Genomic DNA, 17,553 nt, shown 5'->3' on the forward strand with positions numbered 1-17,553 from the left:
TATTTATATTTTCCTTTGTGTGTTATCTAAAACCATCATGAGTCACCAATGCAGTAAAAATATTTTTCCTTTAACTTTAAATACGGGGGGGAAATATGCCTCTTTGTTTTCTGGCTGTTCCACGCTCCCCAATGACTGAGAAAGGGTCAGTCCAGTATATACCAGTGAGTAGAAACTGCTTCAGTGGCTTGTATGGTCAGGCTGAACCCTCAACCTGCCCACAACCAGAACAGATGACAACTTCACGCCCCAGTGCAGCATGTCTATTTGCTGTGGTGGGTCACTGCTGCCTTCTAGGAAAGCACAATTAGAATAATGTGACTGATAAACCAGAAATTAATTAGATTTGGTCAAAAGTTCATAAACAGAAATATATATTGGGTAATTACGCTAAGGCAGGACTTTCAATTCTTTGGTTTATTGGCTGCTCTTTGGAACTTATTTGACGTACTGACAGAAAAAAATAAAACAGTTATCAATCAGTAATCTTTCCCTCCTACCAAAAAAATCTTTTTAAGTTAACTATTTCTAAATATAATGTTATTTGCTTGTACCTTTGGTGAAGTTGTAGTTACGGTAAGTGACACCAATGCTAGGAAAGGAAGTATTTCTACACTTTTTGCACCTACTGACAGTATCAAGAATCCCAAGTCAGGTATAATACCAACTTTACACAGAATAGAGCTCCTCTTTTCTCCTCCAACAATGTACCTTCAAGTAAAAAAAACCACACTGCAAATAAAATCACAGAATCATAGAAGTTTATGGCACAGAAGGAGGCCATTCGGCCCATCATGTCTGTGCCGGCCGACAAAGAGCTATCCAGCCTAATCCCACTTTCCAGCTCTTGGTCCGTAGCCTTGTAGGTTACAGCACTTCAAGTGCATATCCAGTACTTTTTAAATGTGATGAGCGTTTCTGCCTCTACCACCCTTTCAGGCAGTGAGTTCCAGACCCCCACAACCCTCTGGGTGAAAAAAGTTCTCCTCAACTCCCCTCTAATGCTTCTACCAATTACTTTAAATCTATGCTCCCTGGTTATTGACCTCTGGATTCTGGAATTCGGAAATAAAAACACAGAAAATGCTGGAAATACACAGCAGGTTGGCCAGCATCTGTAAAAAGAAAAAACAGATTATGACATTTCGGATATGCACCCTTCATCTTAACCCATTTTGAAGAAGGGTCTATGGCCGAAACATCATAACCTGGTTGTTTTGCTTTACAGATGCTGATCAGCCTACTGTATATTTTCAGCAGTTTCTACTTTAAAATATCAACCTCAGAGGAGAAGAATGCCTGCTACTATATAAGTATGAATTTTCCACATCTTTGAGATACCTTTGAATGAGCCTGAAAATTTGATAGTAACTGTAGATGAATTATGGACAGTTTTTCATTATATATGCATCCTTTTGAAACCGCATTAAGATCGTCCAAACTAATTTCATGAAAAACCTTTAAACATGACACAGGAAACTTTCATCCTAATAGTCTGGATCTTATTTGAAACCAGGTTACAGATGAAAGATCAGTCACTGCCCACTGCATGATTAGAGCGTAGACTAAATTCAACTGTTCTGCAATACAGATCAAGCATGCAACAGCTTTGGAATCTGTTCCTATTTATATTTTCCTTTGTGTGTTATCTAAAACCATCATGAGACACCAATGACAGTAAAAATATTTTTCCTGTAACTTTAAATACGGGGGGGGGGGGGGGTGGTGGTGGGGAAATATGCCTCTTTGTTTTCTGGCTGTTCCACGCTGCCCAGTGACTGAGAAAGGGTCAGTCCAGTACATACCAGTGAGTAGGAAACTGCTTCAGTGGCTTGTATGCTTGTATGGTCAGGCTGACCCCTCAACCTGCCCACAACCAGAACAGATGACAACTTCACGCCCCAGTGCAGCATTTCTATTTGCTGCGGTGGGTCACTGCTGCCTTACGATTTTTAAAAAAGCTTTCTTTAGATGGATCTTAGTTCCACTGGAGGTGGCTGCACTGCCTCATGTGATTTACTTGAAGTTGGAATGCTGTCACTGGCACCACTCTAGTGTTAAGGGGGATTAGCTTTTCTTTAGGAAACTTTATTGGCAAAAGCGAGCCAATGGTTGGCAGATGTTTTCTTTCCAAATGTATAAAAACTGACAGCAGGATAAAACCAGATTGAAAATAATCAGCATTTTGTTATTACTAATATTCAGTACTTAAGTAAGAAGCCTACTAAAGGCTAGCCAGGCAAGTTACAAATTTGAGTCCTTTAAAAAAAATGATTTAATGTCTGTGACTTCTGCGCAAGGCCAATTCTTCACCTTGGACAGCTTGCCAAGGAAATGTCCAGAGTGGAGGAGTGTTGGCTCCTTGCGGAAAAGGGAAGTCAAAAGGTGAACTAACCCAAGCTGCTATCATATCATCCCTAGCAGAGAGCAGGCTGTCCACATAATCTCTTAGCCAGGATGAGGACATGATGGTGGGGGAGATAAAATGGGGAAAAATTAATGCTGCGTTAAAGCTAAATGACCCAAATGATTAATCATCTAGATCATTTCTTTCCTCAGGTAACCACATGGGATTGGACGAAAGCTGTGAGGAGTTACACAGTATATGAAATTATGTGCAAAATCCTTAAGGTATGAGCAAGCAGATTCTATTAGTATCTGCAGAACTGGACTGAAGTGCTCTTTGAACTACCAGCAAACATTATTTTGAACCATATAGAAATCCAGGAAATTTCAGTGAATTGCCATTGAGCTCTGACACTCGTGCTTCAAAGTGTCGGAACATTACATTATTTGTTTAATTTAACAGACTGAAAAAGCCTGAGAGTTCAGAAAATTATGCTGCTTTGAATTAAATTTTACAATATTCTAATCGATTTTGTTAAGGTTTACATTTTGTGATATTTAAACTAGAAGAATAACTACTAATATTGAGTATTGGTAAAAATGAAGCATCTTCATACTACAGGTATTAGGTAACTTTTGTAAGGCAAGGCCTCAGTGCAGAGCCTTGCTCAATGGGTGTGTGGATTAGAAAACTGATCACAGCGGTCAGCAATCCTGATTTTTCCAGGTGATCAACTTAAATGGGGTAGTGCCTCTGATAAGGTAGCAAATTAAAGAATTTCATACAAATGTGTTGAGTGTTTCTACATTAATATTCAAAAAGCCTCATTTCAGGCAATTTGTTTCAAGAACTTTTGCTCAAATGTTGTTTTGTTACAGGTGAAACATGAGCAGGAATTGAAAGGCAGAGTTTGATGCATTTGTTTTTGTTTTTGTGCTGCATTGGCGTGCTGTGAAAGAAGGGAATGAATTAATGGTGCTCTGCAGATTTAAAACAGTTTTGTCAGCTGAACTGGCTGAATGTATTTGTTTTCTATTGATTGAATTCCTATGTGTTTTGTTATTTATTTTTTCCTTTTACATTTAGAAATCCGCCCAAACACATCAACTGGGTTAACCATATTGGCCCAGAAATTCTGGTCTCCACGGGTGAGTACGCACGGGGTACTCACCCGTAAGCCCAATGGAAGTGCCGGTTTCGTGCATGCACTGCGCATGCGCGGAAAACCGGTACTTCCGTTCCCTTAAAGGAAAGGGTTCAGAGGTCGAACGCGTACGCCGGAGAGGCAGTACGTGCACATCGAACTTACGTTTTTTTTGCAGGCTTCTCTGGGAGGGTAAGTCTCCAGGAGTTACACTTATAAAAAGCAGGCGCAAGGCCTGCTTTTAACAAGGTAAGTGGTGAATTAATTGAAATTAAAACATTTTTTCCACAGGTTTATTATTTTTAAATTCTTTAAAGAAAGATAAGTTTATTTTTAGCCCCGTTAGAAAATGTAATTAATGTTTTCAAAAATGTAAAGTATTGTTTCAATTAGTTATTTTATGTAATTTATAGTTATTTTAAAAATGTGATTTTTAAAAAATTTATTTGAGGTTTTAGTGATGTTTTGGGGCTTATAGTATTTATAGGTTTGACAGCTCTTCCTGTCAAACTTATGAATGAAGCATTCCCTGCTACCATTGGCTCTCCATGACCCACGTGATCCCAGGGGACGCATCAAACTAACTGCGCCCCTGGGATACGCAAGCACTGCGCGCCGGCAGTTGGAGGAGGCCCAGGATCGGAATCCCACGCAAAAAATAAGTATTTGGGGAAAATAGCTATCATCAAAGCTTGCCACTGTTCCATGAGAATCAGCTCAGCAGGCCCATTGCTCATATAGTGGACAATGGTCATTATTGTGGAGGAGCTTTGAGAGATGCAGAGCTCTTGGAATTTAGAGGCTATTATAGAGCAGGGAAATGTTATTTTCAACTATTTGGACAGTTACTGTAGTGATGAATGAGCTTATGAATGATGACAGAGAGGATTTGTGTCCTGCATATTAACCTGTTCACTAAAATTCTTGCATTTGCTGCAAGTAATGGCAATAAAAGAAAACTACTTCTGCAGGGGGGCATCTTTTACCTGGTTTATGGTAATTTACCTTCCTTTACCTGGTTTACGGTAATTCACCTGGTCAGGCAGCCTTTTTCCACTGCACGGTGACCAATCGCAATCAGCGGTTTCGAATCGCTAAACCACCCCTTCCAGTTCTGACTGGAGGAACTTATAATTAATGATATATTAAAACGGACAAATGTTCTGGATGCTAGAAAGTCAAATGTTATTAAACTAAAGAAACTATACCACACGATCTTGTAATCACGGTAAAATTGCTTAAATAGGGGAGGAAAACGGACACAACGAGGGAAATCGACTAAAATAACAATTCTTAACGAAATCCCCACTTTACCCCCACCCCTAAGCCTACCCTAAGTTGCCTTGTGGAAGGCCAGAAAAATATATGCTCACCACTATAATGCCAGCTCTGTGCCCCACGAGATCTTCACTGTCCTGCAGTAAAGAAACACCCCAGTGTTTGAAAAGTAAACTGCTGGTGTTTTTACCTCTTCAGACAGACTCCACGCTGTAGAGGGCACACGGAGGCAAGCCAGAGAGAGAGAGATGCCCCTGAGAAGCTATCTCTTATACCCCAATTTTGGGGCCGAAATGTTCCCGCCCAGATCTAGAAGTTTCTGGGCTAAAACAAAAGGGATCCAACTGTCCCCATTGTCCAGTAATGGGTGATTCAAACGCATTCAAATTTAAACTGTTCCCTTCCTCAGTCCAAATGTCTCCTCTGTGATAGCTACAGTTTTGAATGTGTCTTCATTCATCCTGATGGGTTTGAATGGAGTTGTATTACTATGTCCTGGGAGGAGTGTAAACAGAAACCCATTGTCTGTGGTCACTGAAACCACAGCCTAAGTGGTTTAATCCTTTGCGTCAACAAGGTAGCAGCTTCAGTAAACAAATTGATCATCTGCTGCAGGGCGGGGAAACTCCCTGAATTGCCTTTGATTGGCAGATTCAAACAGGCTACTCCCCAGTGTAAACAAACAGCTTGTAGGTTACCTGACCCGCCCAATTCCACAGGGTGATTGACAGCTCGTCCTCCATTCAAATGCTAATGGCCTGTCTGTCCCTTTTCCTGCTGAAAATTCTGTTTCCATGAGGTTCAAAACTCAAGAGTACATCCTTTTCTTTAATAAAATGTACTATCTTAAAGTGTGCAATTTTTACAAAGTCCTTTGATTCCAGTGTCCAAGTGCTGCTTAGCTCACGGGCTCCTTAACGCAGCCTTTTGCGGTTCTGGGCACGTTTTAAAACATTGTCCAGCCCAGAGACAATTTAAATCACACAAAGTCTTCATCCACGATGTGGATTAATATTTCCCAATCTTCGGGGGCTGAGGGGATTTTGCGAACCCCTACATTCCCCCCTTCGATACTCCCAACTTGCTTGTAGTATCCTCTTGAAGAAGTGAGCAAAGTTTTCTGACCCCCGACAAACAACCATCCCCTGTATTTACCTATAGCTACCTATCACTGATTCCCCGACCCGTCTATTCCCCTCAAATCTGAGAAAAACCGTGGTACGGTAGGCATCTACAGATACATCAATTACAAAATGTTACAATAAGGGGTCTCATACCCCTGCACCACTTGTTGCATTATAACATATTACAAAATGTTGCAATCTTGGTTATACAAAGTAATCTAAATGATTCCAAGCACAGCGAGGGTCCTACGCCTCTGCACCACTTGGAACTGTAAAACAAAATACAAAAATCTCCATTAAATATTTGAAACAAAATGTTGAAATAAACCCCGACCATCACGTGCCAATGATGGGTCACGAAATTCGAGTGGGTATTGCTCCTCCCACCCGGGCAGTAAATGTTCCTTCCACCCCCCCCCCCTTTAATGGTCTTAGACTTTTAAAACATACAGAATGGATTTTACAGAACAGTCTGATCCACCAGCCCCGAGCCGTTCCCTTGTCCCTTTGTGGCGGTGGGGTACACCTCATGTTTCACAGACTGAGACCGGAGAGTATGGGATCGCGACTCCCAGTCCCTCCCCCTCCCATCTTCCCTCGACTGGCTGGAGAAAATGATGGGTGCCTGTGTGGCAGCTCTCACTGGCCCCACACTCAAACTTGGATCCCAGATCCGGCCACCCACTCATCCTTCCCAGCCACACTTACACTCTAACCTTGCCCGTGGGCCCCGGGTGAATTCCTCCCTTCCCCGAACGCACCCACGCGACTCTTGGGTCTCCCCCTCCCCTTTACAATCTTTCCCGGGCCATCACCACCCACTCCCGGGGAACGCGTCCCTATCTGACAAGGCGCCCGCACTTCCCCACCATGACTCCTCTATAGTGAGGTCTCCCGCAAGTGAAATTCGGTCAGGATAGTGCTGGGTCACCCAGCTGGGGCCATCTCTTCTGCGTAGGATGAGTAGGCAGGTTCCTCCGGACTCTGTCCGGTTTCTCCCGAAGGTCGCTGCGAGGTCTCCTCCTGGATTTGTCCAGTGGCGAGGTGATCCCCAACATTCTGTATATCTTCATTCGATGCCCAGCTCGGGCTGGGCGAACAGGGCTGCTCCTTTGTCCACTCTCCTGAAAAAGGACTTAAAAGGACATGCAGCCAGGTCTCTCACTGACCTGCTGCCTTAGGTGGAGACATGGTCGGGTCCCTCGACCTCGGACCAAGATACAAGCATTTGGCACACTTATAAATTTAAACTTTAAACTTAAACCCAAAATTACTAGTAAATTCTATAATTACAATTTAAACACCTTAAAAGCAAGCTATAAACATTGGTTACTTAACACAAAGCTATAATACAAATGCCGCCCACCTCCAGACGGCCAGGCTAATCTCTGGTGTCACTGTCGCAGATTACTGCTGCCTACAGCGAAGCTGGACTGCCTCCTGCTTCCGGTCCCTGGCAGCTTATGGCTGCTGATTGGGGACCTCTGCCCTTTGGCTTCTCCCCGGTTCGGGAGTCCGCCCTACTCCACTGTAAAGTGGGTGACCATGCTTTCTTGGGCTGGGGCACCCGAAGAGACCTTCTGAGGGGTGTCTCTGTGGGGGAAACTTTGGCTGACGGACCCTGAGCCTGGGTCACAGCCCTAGCTGGCTGGGAACCTTCTCCCCCTGATGCAAACAGCCCGCACTGTTTAATATACCTGGCAGCCTGCCGGCACTCTGGGTTTGTCTCCTTTTCCCTACCCACTCCTGTACTGGGGGCAGGTATTCCCTCACCACCCGCTGCTGATGGCTGAAAATCTTTCTCTCCAGGTCCAAAACCTGGCACCAGCCCCTTCCATATGTTCCCCGCAAGAGGAATTGCTATCCCTTCCTCCCAAGAGTCCCACACCATAGAGGGAACCACTCTAGAAGCAGGCTGGGAAGCTTGTCCCTTTAAACAGGCGACTGCGTGAACCTCCTCCCCGGAGTCCCACGGCAGAGGCTGTGAAACCTCTATCTTCAATCAGGCGTCTGCGCCTGCGCGGGAAAACTGAAGAGGAGCCGCTGGGGTCACAGGCTGGGGGACTGCGCCTGCGCGAACCCAGTGTTGGGAAACCTCTCCCCTCAGGCGCGCGACTGCACCTGCGTGAAGCTCCTGTTCAAAAGACTGGGGAATTCCTGTCTCCAGACCAGCAACTACGCATGCATGGGCAGTTTCTTTTGTGAATGAACTCACAGCAGCCTGCAGATTTCTACTCTCAGGCTGCGGTTTCTCTGTTTCTGAACTAAATAACTGGTTCAAATTTAAACTTTGGCCAAAACTTAGGTCCCACTGGGGCGGGGAAGTATCCCAATTGGTGGGCCGGACAGCTTTTCCCTTGAAACAAGCCACAGTGCCTGTCTTTACAGCCTGTGAACTTGAACTTGTATGGTCAGAGTTATACAATTTACATTGGTTGGCGTGGAACCACTTTGTGCACCGGGGTAGTTTTACTGCATAGACCATGGGGCTGGCCCTATCAACTATACTATAGGGTCCCATGTAGAGTGGCTCTAAACTTCCCACCTGGGCATAGTTTCTTACCACCACTAGGTCTCCTATCTCCCACTGGTGGCTCCTGCTAGGCTCGAGCAGCAGCCGATTATTCCGATGCTGCTTCCCCATGCTGTCTGCTGCCTGCCCATAAATTAGTTTGAGGTGTTCTAGGAGGGTTCGGGCGAATTTATCCCGGTTTATTTCCTGCAGTTGCCCTTCAGTGAGGACTGGGGCAAGGATATGAGTGGGGGTCCACATAACTCTGCCGGTCATGAGCTCATGTGGTGAATGCCCTGTAATCTTGGACTGGCTGGCCTGGATCCCCATGAGGATCAGAGGTAGGGTCTCTGCCCATTTTTGGGCGACCCCACTGTCTCTTTCCTCAGCTGTTCCTTAATGGTCCAGTTCATGCGCTCCACAATCCCTGAGGACTGGGGATTGTAAGCAACATGCCATTTCCCCTGAATACCAAGCAGCCTGAGGGTGTTCTGCATGACCTGGCCAGTGAAGTGGCTTCCCTGGTCAGACTCTACGAACTGTGGCAGTCCCCACCGCGAGAACACCTCCTTCACCAAGATCTTTGCAGTCCCCATTGCTGTGGCCGTCCTGCAGAGGAAGGCTTCCACCCACTTGGAAAACACATCCACCAGTACGAGACAGTATTTGTAGCCTCCCTGGGTGGTGGGCAAGGGCCCTATATAGTCGATCTGGATCGACTGCCATGGTCCCTCCACCCTCCTAATGTGTCCCATCAGCACCTTTTGTGGTTATCGGGATTATTTGCTGCACACACAAGACAGCTGGCACAGAACTCGCGGACATCATCCTGGAGTCCTGGCCACCATCCCGCCTGTTCCACCCTTTGCCAGGTGGTCTCAGTCCTGGGGTGTCCCACTCCCGGCCCCTCATGGGCCAGCTGAAGGAACTCCCTCCGGTGTTGCTGGGGTACTACCCACTGTTCCCCCCTGAACAGCTTGCCTTCCCTTATGGAGAGGGGGGCTGCACTGTAGGGGCCCTCTAACTTCCTGCCCTCCTTCACTGCGCTAATTACAACTTTCAGGACTGGGTCCTGGGCTCGGACCATCTTGAGGTCTGGGGCTAACACTACTCCTGATTTTCCCTGTGTCCCATCCCTGCCTGCTATCGCTGCCACTGGCCCGGACTCATATGGGTCCCAGAAAGTGCCTGCCCATGCACCCTCCTTGGCCAGCATATCGGCTTGCTGGTTGCCTTGGCTGCGGGGTTCCGTGGAGGAATGGACCTTCACCTTATGGATGAAAACTGCACCTTCCCCACAGCTGCCAGGATTTACTCCAGCAGGGGTTTTACTGTCAAGGGCTTCCCGTCGGCGGAGGTATACCCACGACAGGACCAGATGGCCAAGTACTCCGTACACGAGTTGCAAGTGAACATACTGTCAGAGCAAATCGTATACGGGGTAGGGAAGATGTCGGGGTGTGTAACCACGTACATCACCGCGGACAGTTCAGCCTGCTGGGCACTCATGGTGTTAGGGAGCTTGATTGCCAAGGCAATGTCTGCCGTTGGGCCAAAGATCCCGCAACCCGTGAGTCTTACTCCAGCGGATACCTTGCTGGAACCGTCTACATAGATCTCGCGGACCGTGGGATGTATCCAGGCCCGTAAACCTATGTTCACTTCCCATACCCCATCTATGGAACATCGATGGGCTGTCCCAGGTTATACCATATTGGCCGCAAGCTTTGGCTCGCAAAAGCCCTTTACCTTCAGATCCATCTGTGAGAAGAGAAGGGTCCAGCGCACAATGCGGATGCTGCTGACTGTCCCATCTTTAATCCTCCCATCCAAAAGCATCTGAGTGAGTGTGTGGTGTGTGAGGAGGGTTATGGGAGAGGTGCCTGTGAAAATTAAAGATCTTTTCACAGCCTGATGTGTGGCCAAAAGGTGCCGTTCACAGTTGGAGTAGCTCCTCTCCACATCCGTGAGGACTCTGGAGGAGTAGACCACGGGCCTTAGCCTGCCGTGCCGCTCCGGAGCAGCACAGCACTGAGACTATCCCCTCTGGCCGCTACCTCCAAGAAGAACTCCTTTTTCCCATCTATCGCTCCTAGGGCTGGTGCGGTCTGCAGGTCTCCCTTTAACTTAACAAATGCCGCCTGGCATCCCTCATCCCAGGACCACTCCACTCCCTTGTGTAGGAGACGGAGCAGAGGGGCCGCTGTGGTTGCATAGTCCTCTATAAAATCCCTGCAGTACCCCATCAATCCTAGGAACGACCTCACCCCTCTTACTGAATTGGGAATCGGTAACTCCTGGACCGCTTCCCTCCTTGCCTTATCTATGGCCCTCTCTCCCGGACAGTCAGACCCAGGAATTTAACCCCTTGCTGACCGATCTGTGCCTTCTTGGGGTTGACTTTAAACCCCTTTCTCTGCAGCAGCTCCAGCAGCTCAGCCAGCAGTGGGCCATGCTCCCCGACCGAGTCGGTAAATAAGAGCAGGTCATCCACATACTGCAGTAACTGAGTGGGCTGACTGAACTCTTTTAAATTATCCTTCATGCATTGGTGGAAGATGCTGGGGCTGTTGTGGAAACCCTGTGGCAGACAGGTCCAGGTATACTGCTGTCCCTTAAAGGTGAAGGCAAACTTATATTGGTCCTCCCATTTTAAAGGGATGGACCAGAACCTATTCGAAATGTCCAGCACCGTGAATGTGTTCGCGGATGCTGGAATACTGCTAATAAGATTAGCCACTGCTTCTACTGTGGGGGCACACGCCGGGATATTGCTGTTAAGCACCCGATAGTCCACCGTGGCTCTCCATGAATTGTCCGGTTTCCTAACCGGCCAAAGCGGAGAATTAACATGAGTGGCTATGGGCCTCAACACTCCCTGTTTAACTAAGGAGGTGATGGCTGCCTCCATGTCGGGTTCTGCCTCCTTGGGGAAGTTGCACTGCTTCTGTGGTCGGGCCATGGGGTCCCTGTCTATTTTAACCTCAAACCCTGTGATCCTCACGCAGTCGTGTTTATGGGTGGCAAAGGCTGTGAGGTTTGCCTGCACGACTGCCTGCAGTGCCTCCGGGACACCATTTACCATGAGCCCGAGGTCGTAACCTTCTTTGGGCTTCACAGTACACAAGGTCCCCTTACCCTCATTGGCCGGGATGACCACTACACCTTCTTCCCTGTCTGTGCTAGCCCCCCAAAGGCAATGGTTGTGGAGATTCACGAGGATCCCGTGGCCCACCAGGAAGTCGGCCCCTAGGATCCCCTTTCCTTCCTCCTTATTCCACTTTGCCAGGATGCACGTCCACTTAGTTTGGAGCGTGGCCAGACGGACTGAGGGGGGTCTGGAGTATACCCCCGCCTGCTCCTGACGGGTGAATCCCGATAGTATGTATGGAACCCCATCAGACAGAGGTGAGGTGGTGTGATTATCCGTATGGATCATGGTGCATGATGCCCCCCGTATCCAATAGATACGTCCCTGTAACCTTCTCTACCTCCATCTGTATGAGCGGTCTCTTCCATTCATCGTACCGGAGATTACACAGACGGACAGGCTGCGCAGGCTCCAGTCATTGTGGAGAGGCAGAGGTGGGCAAGGGGGCTGCAGCACCACTGATGGCTGCTACCTTTCCCTGATTGGCCCTGAGGAAAGATTTTATCGACTCCATGACGGACTCAACTGTATCGGGAGGAGTTTCTGTCTCGGCCTTCTGAGTTGGGGCTGCAGGGGTCCTGGCTTTATCGTCTCTCCCAGGCTTTTCACAATCCCTGCGCCAGTGGCCATCCTCCCCGCACCTGTAACAAGTGACCTTGTTGTGGGAGGGACAGCTCCCCTCCTGGCGCCACTCTTGTATTGAGCCCCAGGTTTAACCTCGTGGACCTTACCCTTTTGCTGGGGGGTCCCACTATTCCTACCATTCCTATATGCTACCGTGAGCTGCCAGATTATAGTCTCTTTGGTTGCTAGGGGGTCTCGGTGGTCAAACCAAGTATCAGCCTTTGCTTTTATCTAGGGCAGGCAATTGGACACCAGGCAACGAAGCCATTGGGTCCGCTGCTGCGGGTTCAGGTGTGCCCTATTTTGTCCCCCTGTACACGCGCTGTTGTAGACTGGCCACAGCCTGTCTGCAAATGCCTGTGGGGTCTCCCCTTACTTCTGCAGTGTTTTCCCTATGCGATCGAACGGACTGCCATCGTTCGCACCCATGGCTTCTAGTATTTCCTCCTTTAGGTCCTCAAAACCCTTCTGCCCTCTCTTAGCCTCATCTGAAAGGGTCTGATAGAGCTTACTATCTACAGAGAAAAGCAATATTTTGGCTTTCTCCTCATCATCACAGCCGTTAACACAGGCTGCCTGTTCTATCCCTTAGAAGTGCACTGAGGGGTCTCCCTTTTCAGAGAGCAGGGGAATATGTTTCACCAGGCCTCTGAGCTGTGGGGTATCATAGGGTACCAGATAGGTATGCTGAACAGCCCCTGGGTCATTATCGTTCACGGGCGGACCGTACCTCCGTTGTCGGAGGGGGTACACTGGTCCTGGTCCCCGCCTGCCTAGCGGGACATGCTGGCATTCTCCTACCACCCCATTGTCCATCCCTTCTTGCTGCCAGAGCTCCTCAAAACTCGGAGCTGTGGGCTGCGGTCTTGGGATCTCTAATTCCCTGGCCAGCTCTGTTCTGGGTGCTGCCTGTGGGGCGGTTTGATTTGGGCAGCTGGTACTGTCCGACGGACTTCCCTTCGGACTTACGAAACATACCATCCCTTTAGTCCTTAATAACTCCATACCCAAACTCTCTATCTTTCTGTTACATGGGGTATGATCTGCTCCACTAAACCTTTGGTCGCAGGCCAGCTTATAAGCTGCCTTTACCTCCCTAACCATTTCCTCCTGCTCTGTTACTTCTAAGGTGAGGCGGGCATTCTCTTCCCGCAGGCTCATCTCATTACTCTTAACTTCTGTAATTTGGCACTTTAGGAACTCTATCTTGTGCCTCACATGGCTTTTGCCCTCGCTAGCTTCTTGGGTGAGGTGTGTGTTTTCCTCCTGTAGCCTCAAATCACTGTCCCTAGCCTCTGTGACTTCCTGCACAAGGCGCTCTATCTCTGCCTGGCATTTCGTTACCTTTAGTGTGAGGCGTGCATTTTCTTCCCGCACCCTCATCCCACTATCTCTGGCCTCATTCACCTCTCTTATGAGGGGTTCTACCTCCGCCTGGCATTTTCCAAACTCTGACTCCCGATTCTTGGCCTCTTTAACCTCCTCCCGCACCCTCATCTCACCCTTCTTAACCCAGCCACCTATACCATAATAGGTCAGCTTACACGCTGCCGCTAACTTCTGCAGGGCTACCCACAAACTAAAAGCAAGAAAAGCAAGAGCTGATGCTTTCTCCAGATACAGACCACTTAGCATATCAAAAACTGCCTCCAGTCCTGCCGCGGTCGCCAATTTATAGGGGGCATCTTTTACCTGGTTTACGGTAATTTACCTTCCTTTACCTGGTTTATGGTAATTCACCTGGTCAGGCAGCCTTTTTCCACTGCACGGTGACCAATCCCAATCAGCGGTTTCGAATCGCTAAACCACCCCTTCCAGTTCTGACTGGAGGAACTTATAATTAATGATATATTAAAACGGACAAATGGTCTGGATGCGGGAAAGTCAAATTTGATTAAACTAAAGAAACTACACCACACGATCTTGTAATCACGGTAAAATTGCTTAAATAGGGGAGGAACAACGGACACAACGAGGGAAATCGACTAAAATAACAATTCTTAACGAAATCCCCACTTTACCCCCACCCCTAAGCCTACCCTAAGTTGCCTTGTGGAAGGCCAGAAAAATATATGCTCACCACTATAATGCCAGCTCCGTGCCCCATGAGATCTTCACTGTCCTGCAGTAAAGAAACACCCCAGTGTTTGAAAAGTAAACTGCTGGTGTTTTTACCTCTTCAGACAGACTCCACACTGTAGAGGGCACACGGAGGCAAGCCAGAGAGAGAGAGATGCCCCTGAGAAGCTATCTCTTATACCCCAATTTTGGGGCCGAAATGTTCCCGCCTAGATCTGGAAGTTTCTGGGCTAAAACAAAAGGGACCCAACCCACCCCATTGTCCAGTAATGGGTGATTCAAACCCATTCAAATTTAAACTGTTCCCTTCCTCAGTCCAAATGTCTCTTCTGTGATAGCTGCAGTTTTGAATGTGTCTTCATTCATCCTGATGGGTTTGAATGGAGTTGTATTACTATGTCCTGGGAGGAGTGTAAACAGAAACCCATTGTCTGTGGTCACTGAAACCGCAGCCTAAGTGGTTTAATCCTTTGTGTCAACAAGGTAGTAGTTTCAGTAAACAAATCGATCATCTGCTGCAGGGCAGGGAATCTCCCTGAATTGCCTTTGATTGGCAGATTCAAACGGGCTACTCCCCAGTGTAAACAAACAGCTTGTAGGTTACCTGACCCGCCCAATTCCACAGGGTGATTGACAGCTCGTCCTCCATTCAAATGCTAATGGCCTGTCTGTCCCTTTTCCTGCTGAAAATTCTGTTTCCATGAGGTTCAAAACTCAAGAGTACATCCTTTTCTTTAATAAAATGTACTATCTTAAAGTGTGCGATTTTTACAAAGTCCTTTGATTCCAGTGTCCAAGTGCTGCTTAGCTCACGGGCTCCTTAACACAGCCTTTTGCGGTTCTGGGCATGTTTTAAAACATTATCCAGCCCAGAGACAATTTAAATCACACAACGTCTTCGTCCATGATGTGGATTAATATTTCCCGATCTTCGGGGGCTGAGGGATTTTGTGAACCCCTACACTCCAGTGATACCCACACATGTGGTTCGATATTAGGGAAAATCTTGTGGACCATGTACGGTCAGTGGACTAACCAGTAGTCCTTATAGGGATCATCGGAGGCTACTCAATAAAAGGTCCACATTTGTTTTAGGAGGATTTTTGTGGGGCAAGGAGGAGCAGAGGTGCCTGCTGGTCATCTCCACATGTTAGTCGATTTCTCAACCTCCCACAAATTTAGCTGATCTGCAGTGGCGCACCCATTTGGTGCCTGCAGCTTGCCGGTGAAGTTTAAATAAGGCCCAAATCCTAAAATAGCTTTTGGGCAGTGCAGCCACTCCACTGACTTCAAACCTGTTAAGGGCAGCAGTTGAATTTGCCCCACGTGTGCTCTACTTCAGCCACTACCTCTCACTAACTCTGGAGCATTCCCCAGCCTCAATACCCTCTGTGTAAAAATGTTTCTTCTGCTCTCTGTCCTAAATCTTTTACATTTAATTGCATATTTATGTCCCCCTGTTCAAGATCCCTCAATTACATTTTGTTTCTATCTACACTATCCCATCCCTTCATAATTTTATACACCTGTCTATCAAATCACCTTGTAATCTCCTCTCTTCTAAGGAAAACACCCCCAATTCCCCAATTGTTCAAGTCTTTTTGTGTATTTGTATTTGTGCTGTATCCTAGTGAATTTGTGCTGTATCTTAGTGAATTTGTGCTGTATCCTAGTGAATTTGTGCTGTATCTTAGTGAATTTGTGCTGTATCCTAGTGAATTTGTGCTGTATCCTAGTGAATTTGTGCTGTATCCTAGTGAATTTGTGCTGTATCCTAGTGAATTTGTGCTGTATCCTAGTGAATTTGTGCTGTATCTTAGTGAATTTGTGCTGTATCCTAGTGAATTTGTGCTGTATCCTTTTTACTGCCTCAAAATCTTTCCTATCGTGTGGAGCCCAAAACTGCACGCAGCACTCGAACTGTGGCCTTACAAAGGTTTTACAGAGATCCCCCCATGACATCTCAGCTTTTATATCCAATACTTTTCGTCAAAAAATCAGATGGTCAAAAGCAGCCCACTCAAGCAGTAAATTTGAAATATCGGCCTTTCCGTTAAAAAGCTACCTTTCCATTTGCAACATATATCCTTAATGTGTGTGTTAGGTGGAAATATTAATTGATGTATGCCAGATTATATAACTTCAGGTTTTCATCAGGACAGTGATCTGTGGGACCGGCGGAAGCACTGCTTTAGTGTTCAGACAGAAAATGGAGAGGACCTTGTCTTCAGTGTGGAATTAGAATATGAACTCATTCTCTGGGAAAAGGCCTTTCAGACAGCAACCTTCTTGGAGGTGGAACGAATACAGGTATTACCAAAGCTAAGCTATCATGGATAAATAAACATGTGAATGGATATATAAAAGTAAGCTTCAGGCTCCCTTTAATATGTATTCCTCACATTCCTCATTGGCACTGTTCATTTCTATCATTTTACCTACACACAAAATATTTTCAATTACTGAGAGCAGTCAGTCACTCTTTTGAACAGGTTGTGTTGCTGAAGTCAATGAAAATAAAAATCAGGAGAGATGTAAAACGGGCTGCCGATTCACGATCACTCATTTTACACTGTGGCAGAAAGTCAAGATTTACTCCTCAGGGTCAAACAGGCAATAAAGCATTACAGCAAAGAGCAAAAGTTACACACTGAAATGGAGGGAGGGAGAGAATCAAAAGTGAAGTTGAAATTCCAGATGAGCCTAACCAAACAATAGTTGAGAAGAACAGCAGCAGCTTGAATGGGGCTAATAGTTAGGCAAAAGGAATACTAACATAAGGCTTGACTACATTTACCTTCAAATAAATGCATTTACCCAAATCTAACATTTGCATTGAAATTAAAGGGACAATTTTAACATCCCTCATTTCCCCCAACACCATTCCTCCCCCCACCCCACCCCCGGCCTGGTGGGAAAGGTGCAAGCGGGAGCTTAAGATTGTTGTGTCTGTGTATAATAAGACACAGACTGCAGGACAATGGTCCAACAGATGTTTACTCAACGTGGCTCACGCTAGAACTGAACTGTACAGATTACTACTCAGTGCTATATACAGGTGTGGTCACTGCCAGTACTGCAGTATACATGAGCTGTAAAAGATAGTTCCCCCCTTAAAGGTATATACATTACAAAGATGGTGGGTGAAGAGGTTTATGTTAAGTTCCCGATGCATTCCCACTCCCCACACCATTTTTGATTCCCTAATTTGAGGCACAGGGGCACTCCCAAAAGAGCAGAGGCCTAATTTAAATGGCAGTGTTGTGTTCTGATGATGTTAACAGGACATGCAGG

At 46.8% G+C, this 17,553-nt stretch overlaps 1 protein-coding gene across 1 annotated transcript in view; it reads left to right on the plus strand.

Moving 5' to 3' along the window:
- Window positions 1-17,553, plus strand: part of sntg1 (syntrophin, gamma 1) — a gene marked incomplete at its 5' end in the record, with an annotated part of 174,103 nt that overhangs the window by 132,811 nt on the left and 23,739 nt on the right. The window contains 2 exons of the mRNA XM_085993955.1: window positions 2,560-2,631; window positions 16,417-16,569. Of these exons, the coding sequence (XP_085850081.1) occupies window positions 2,560-2,631; window positions 16,417-16,569 (225 nt within the window). The remainder of the gene's footprint in view (window positions 1-2,559; window positions 2,632-16,416; window positions 16,570-17,553) is intronic.

The sequence above is a fragment of the Somniosus microcephalus genome, chromosome 7 (genome assembly GCF_052327205.1).
Source record: "Somniosus microcephalus isolate GS21.2 chromosome 7, FLI_Smic_1.0, whole genome shotgun sequence".
NCBI classification, from domain to species: domain Eukaryota; kingdom Metazoa; phylum Chordata; class Chondrichthyes; order Squaliformes; family Somniosidae; genus Somniosus; species Somniosus microcephalus.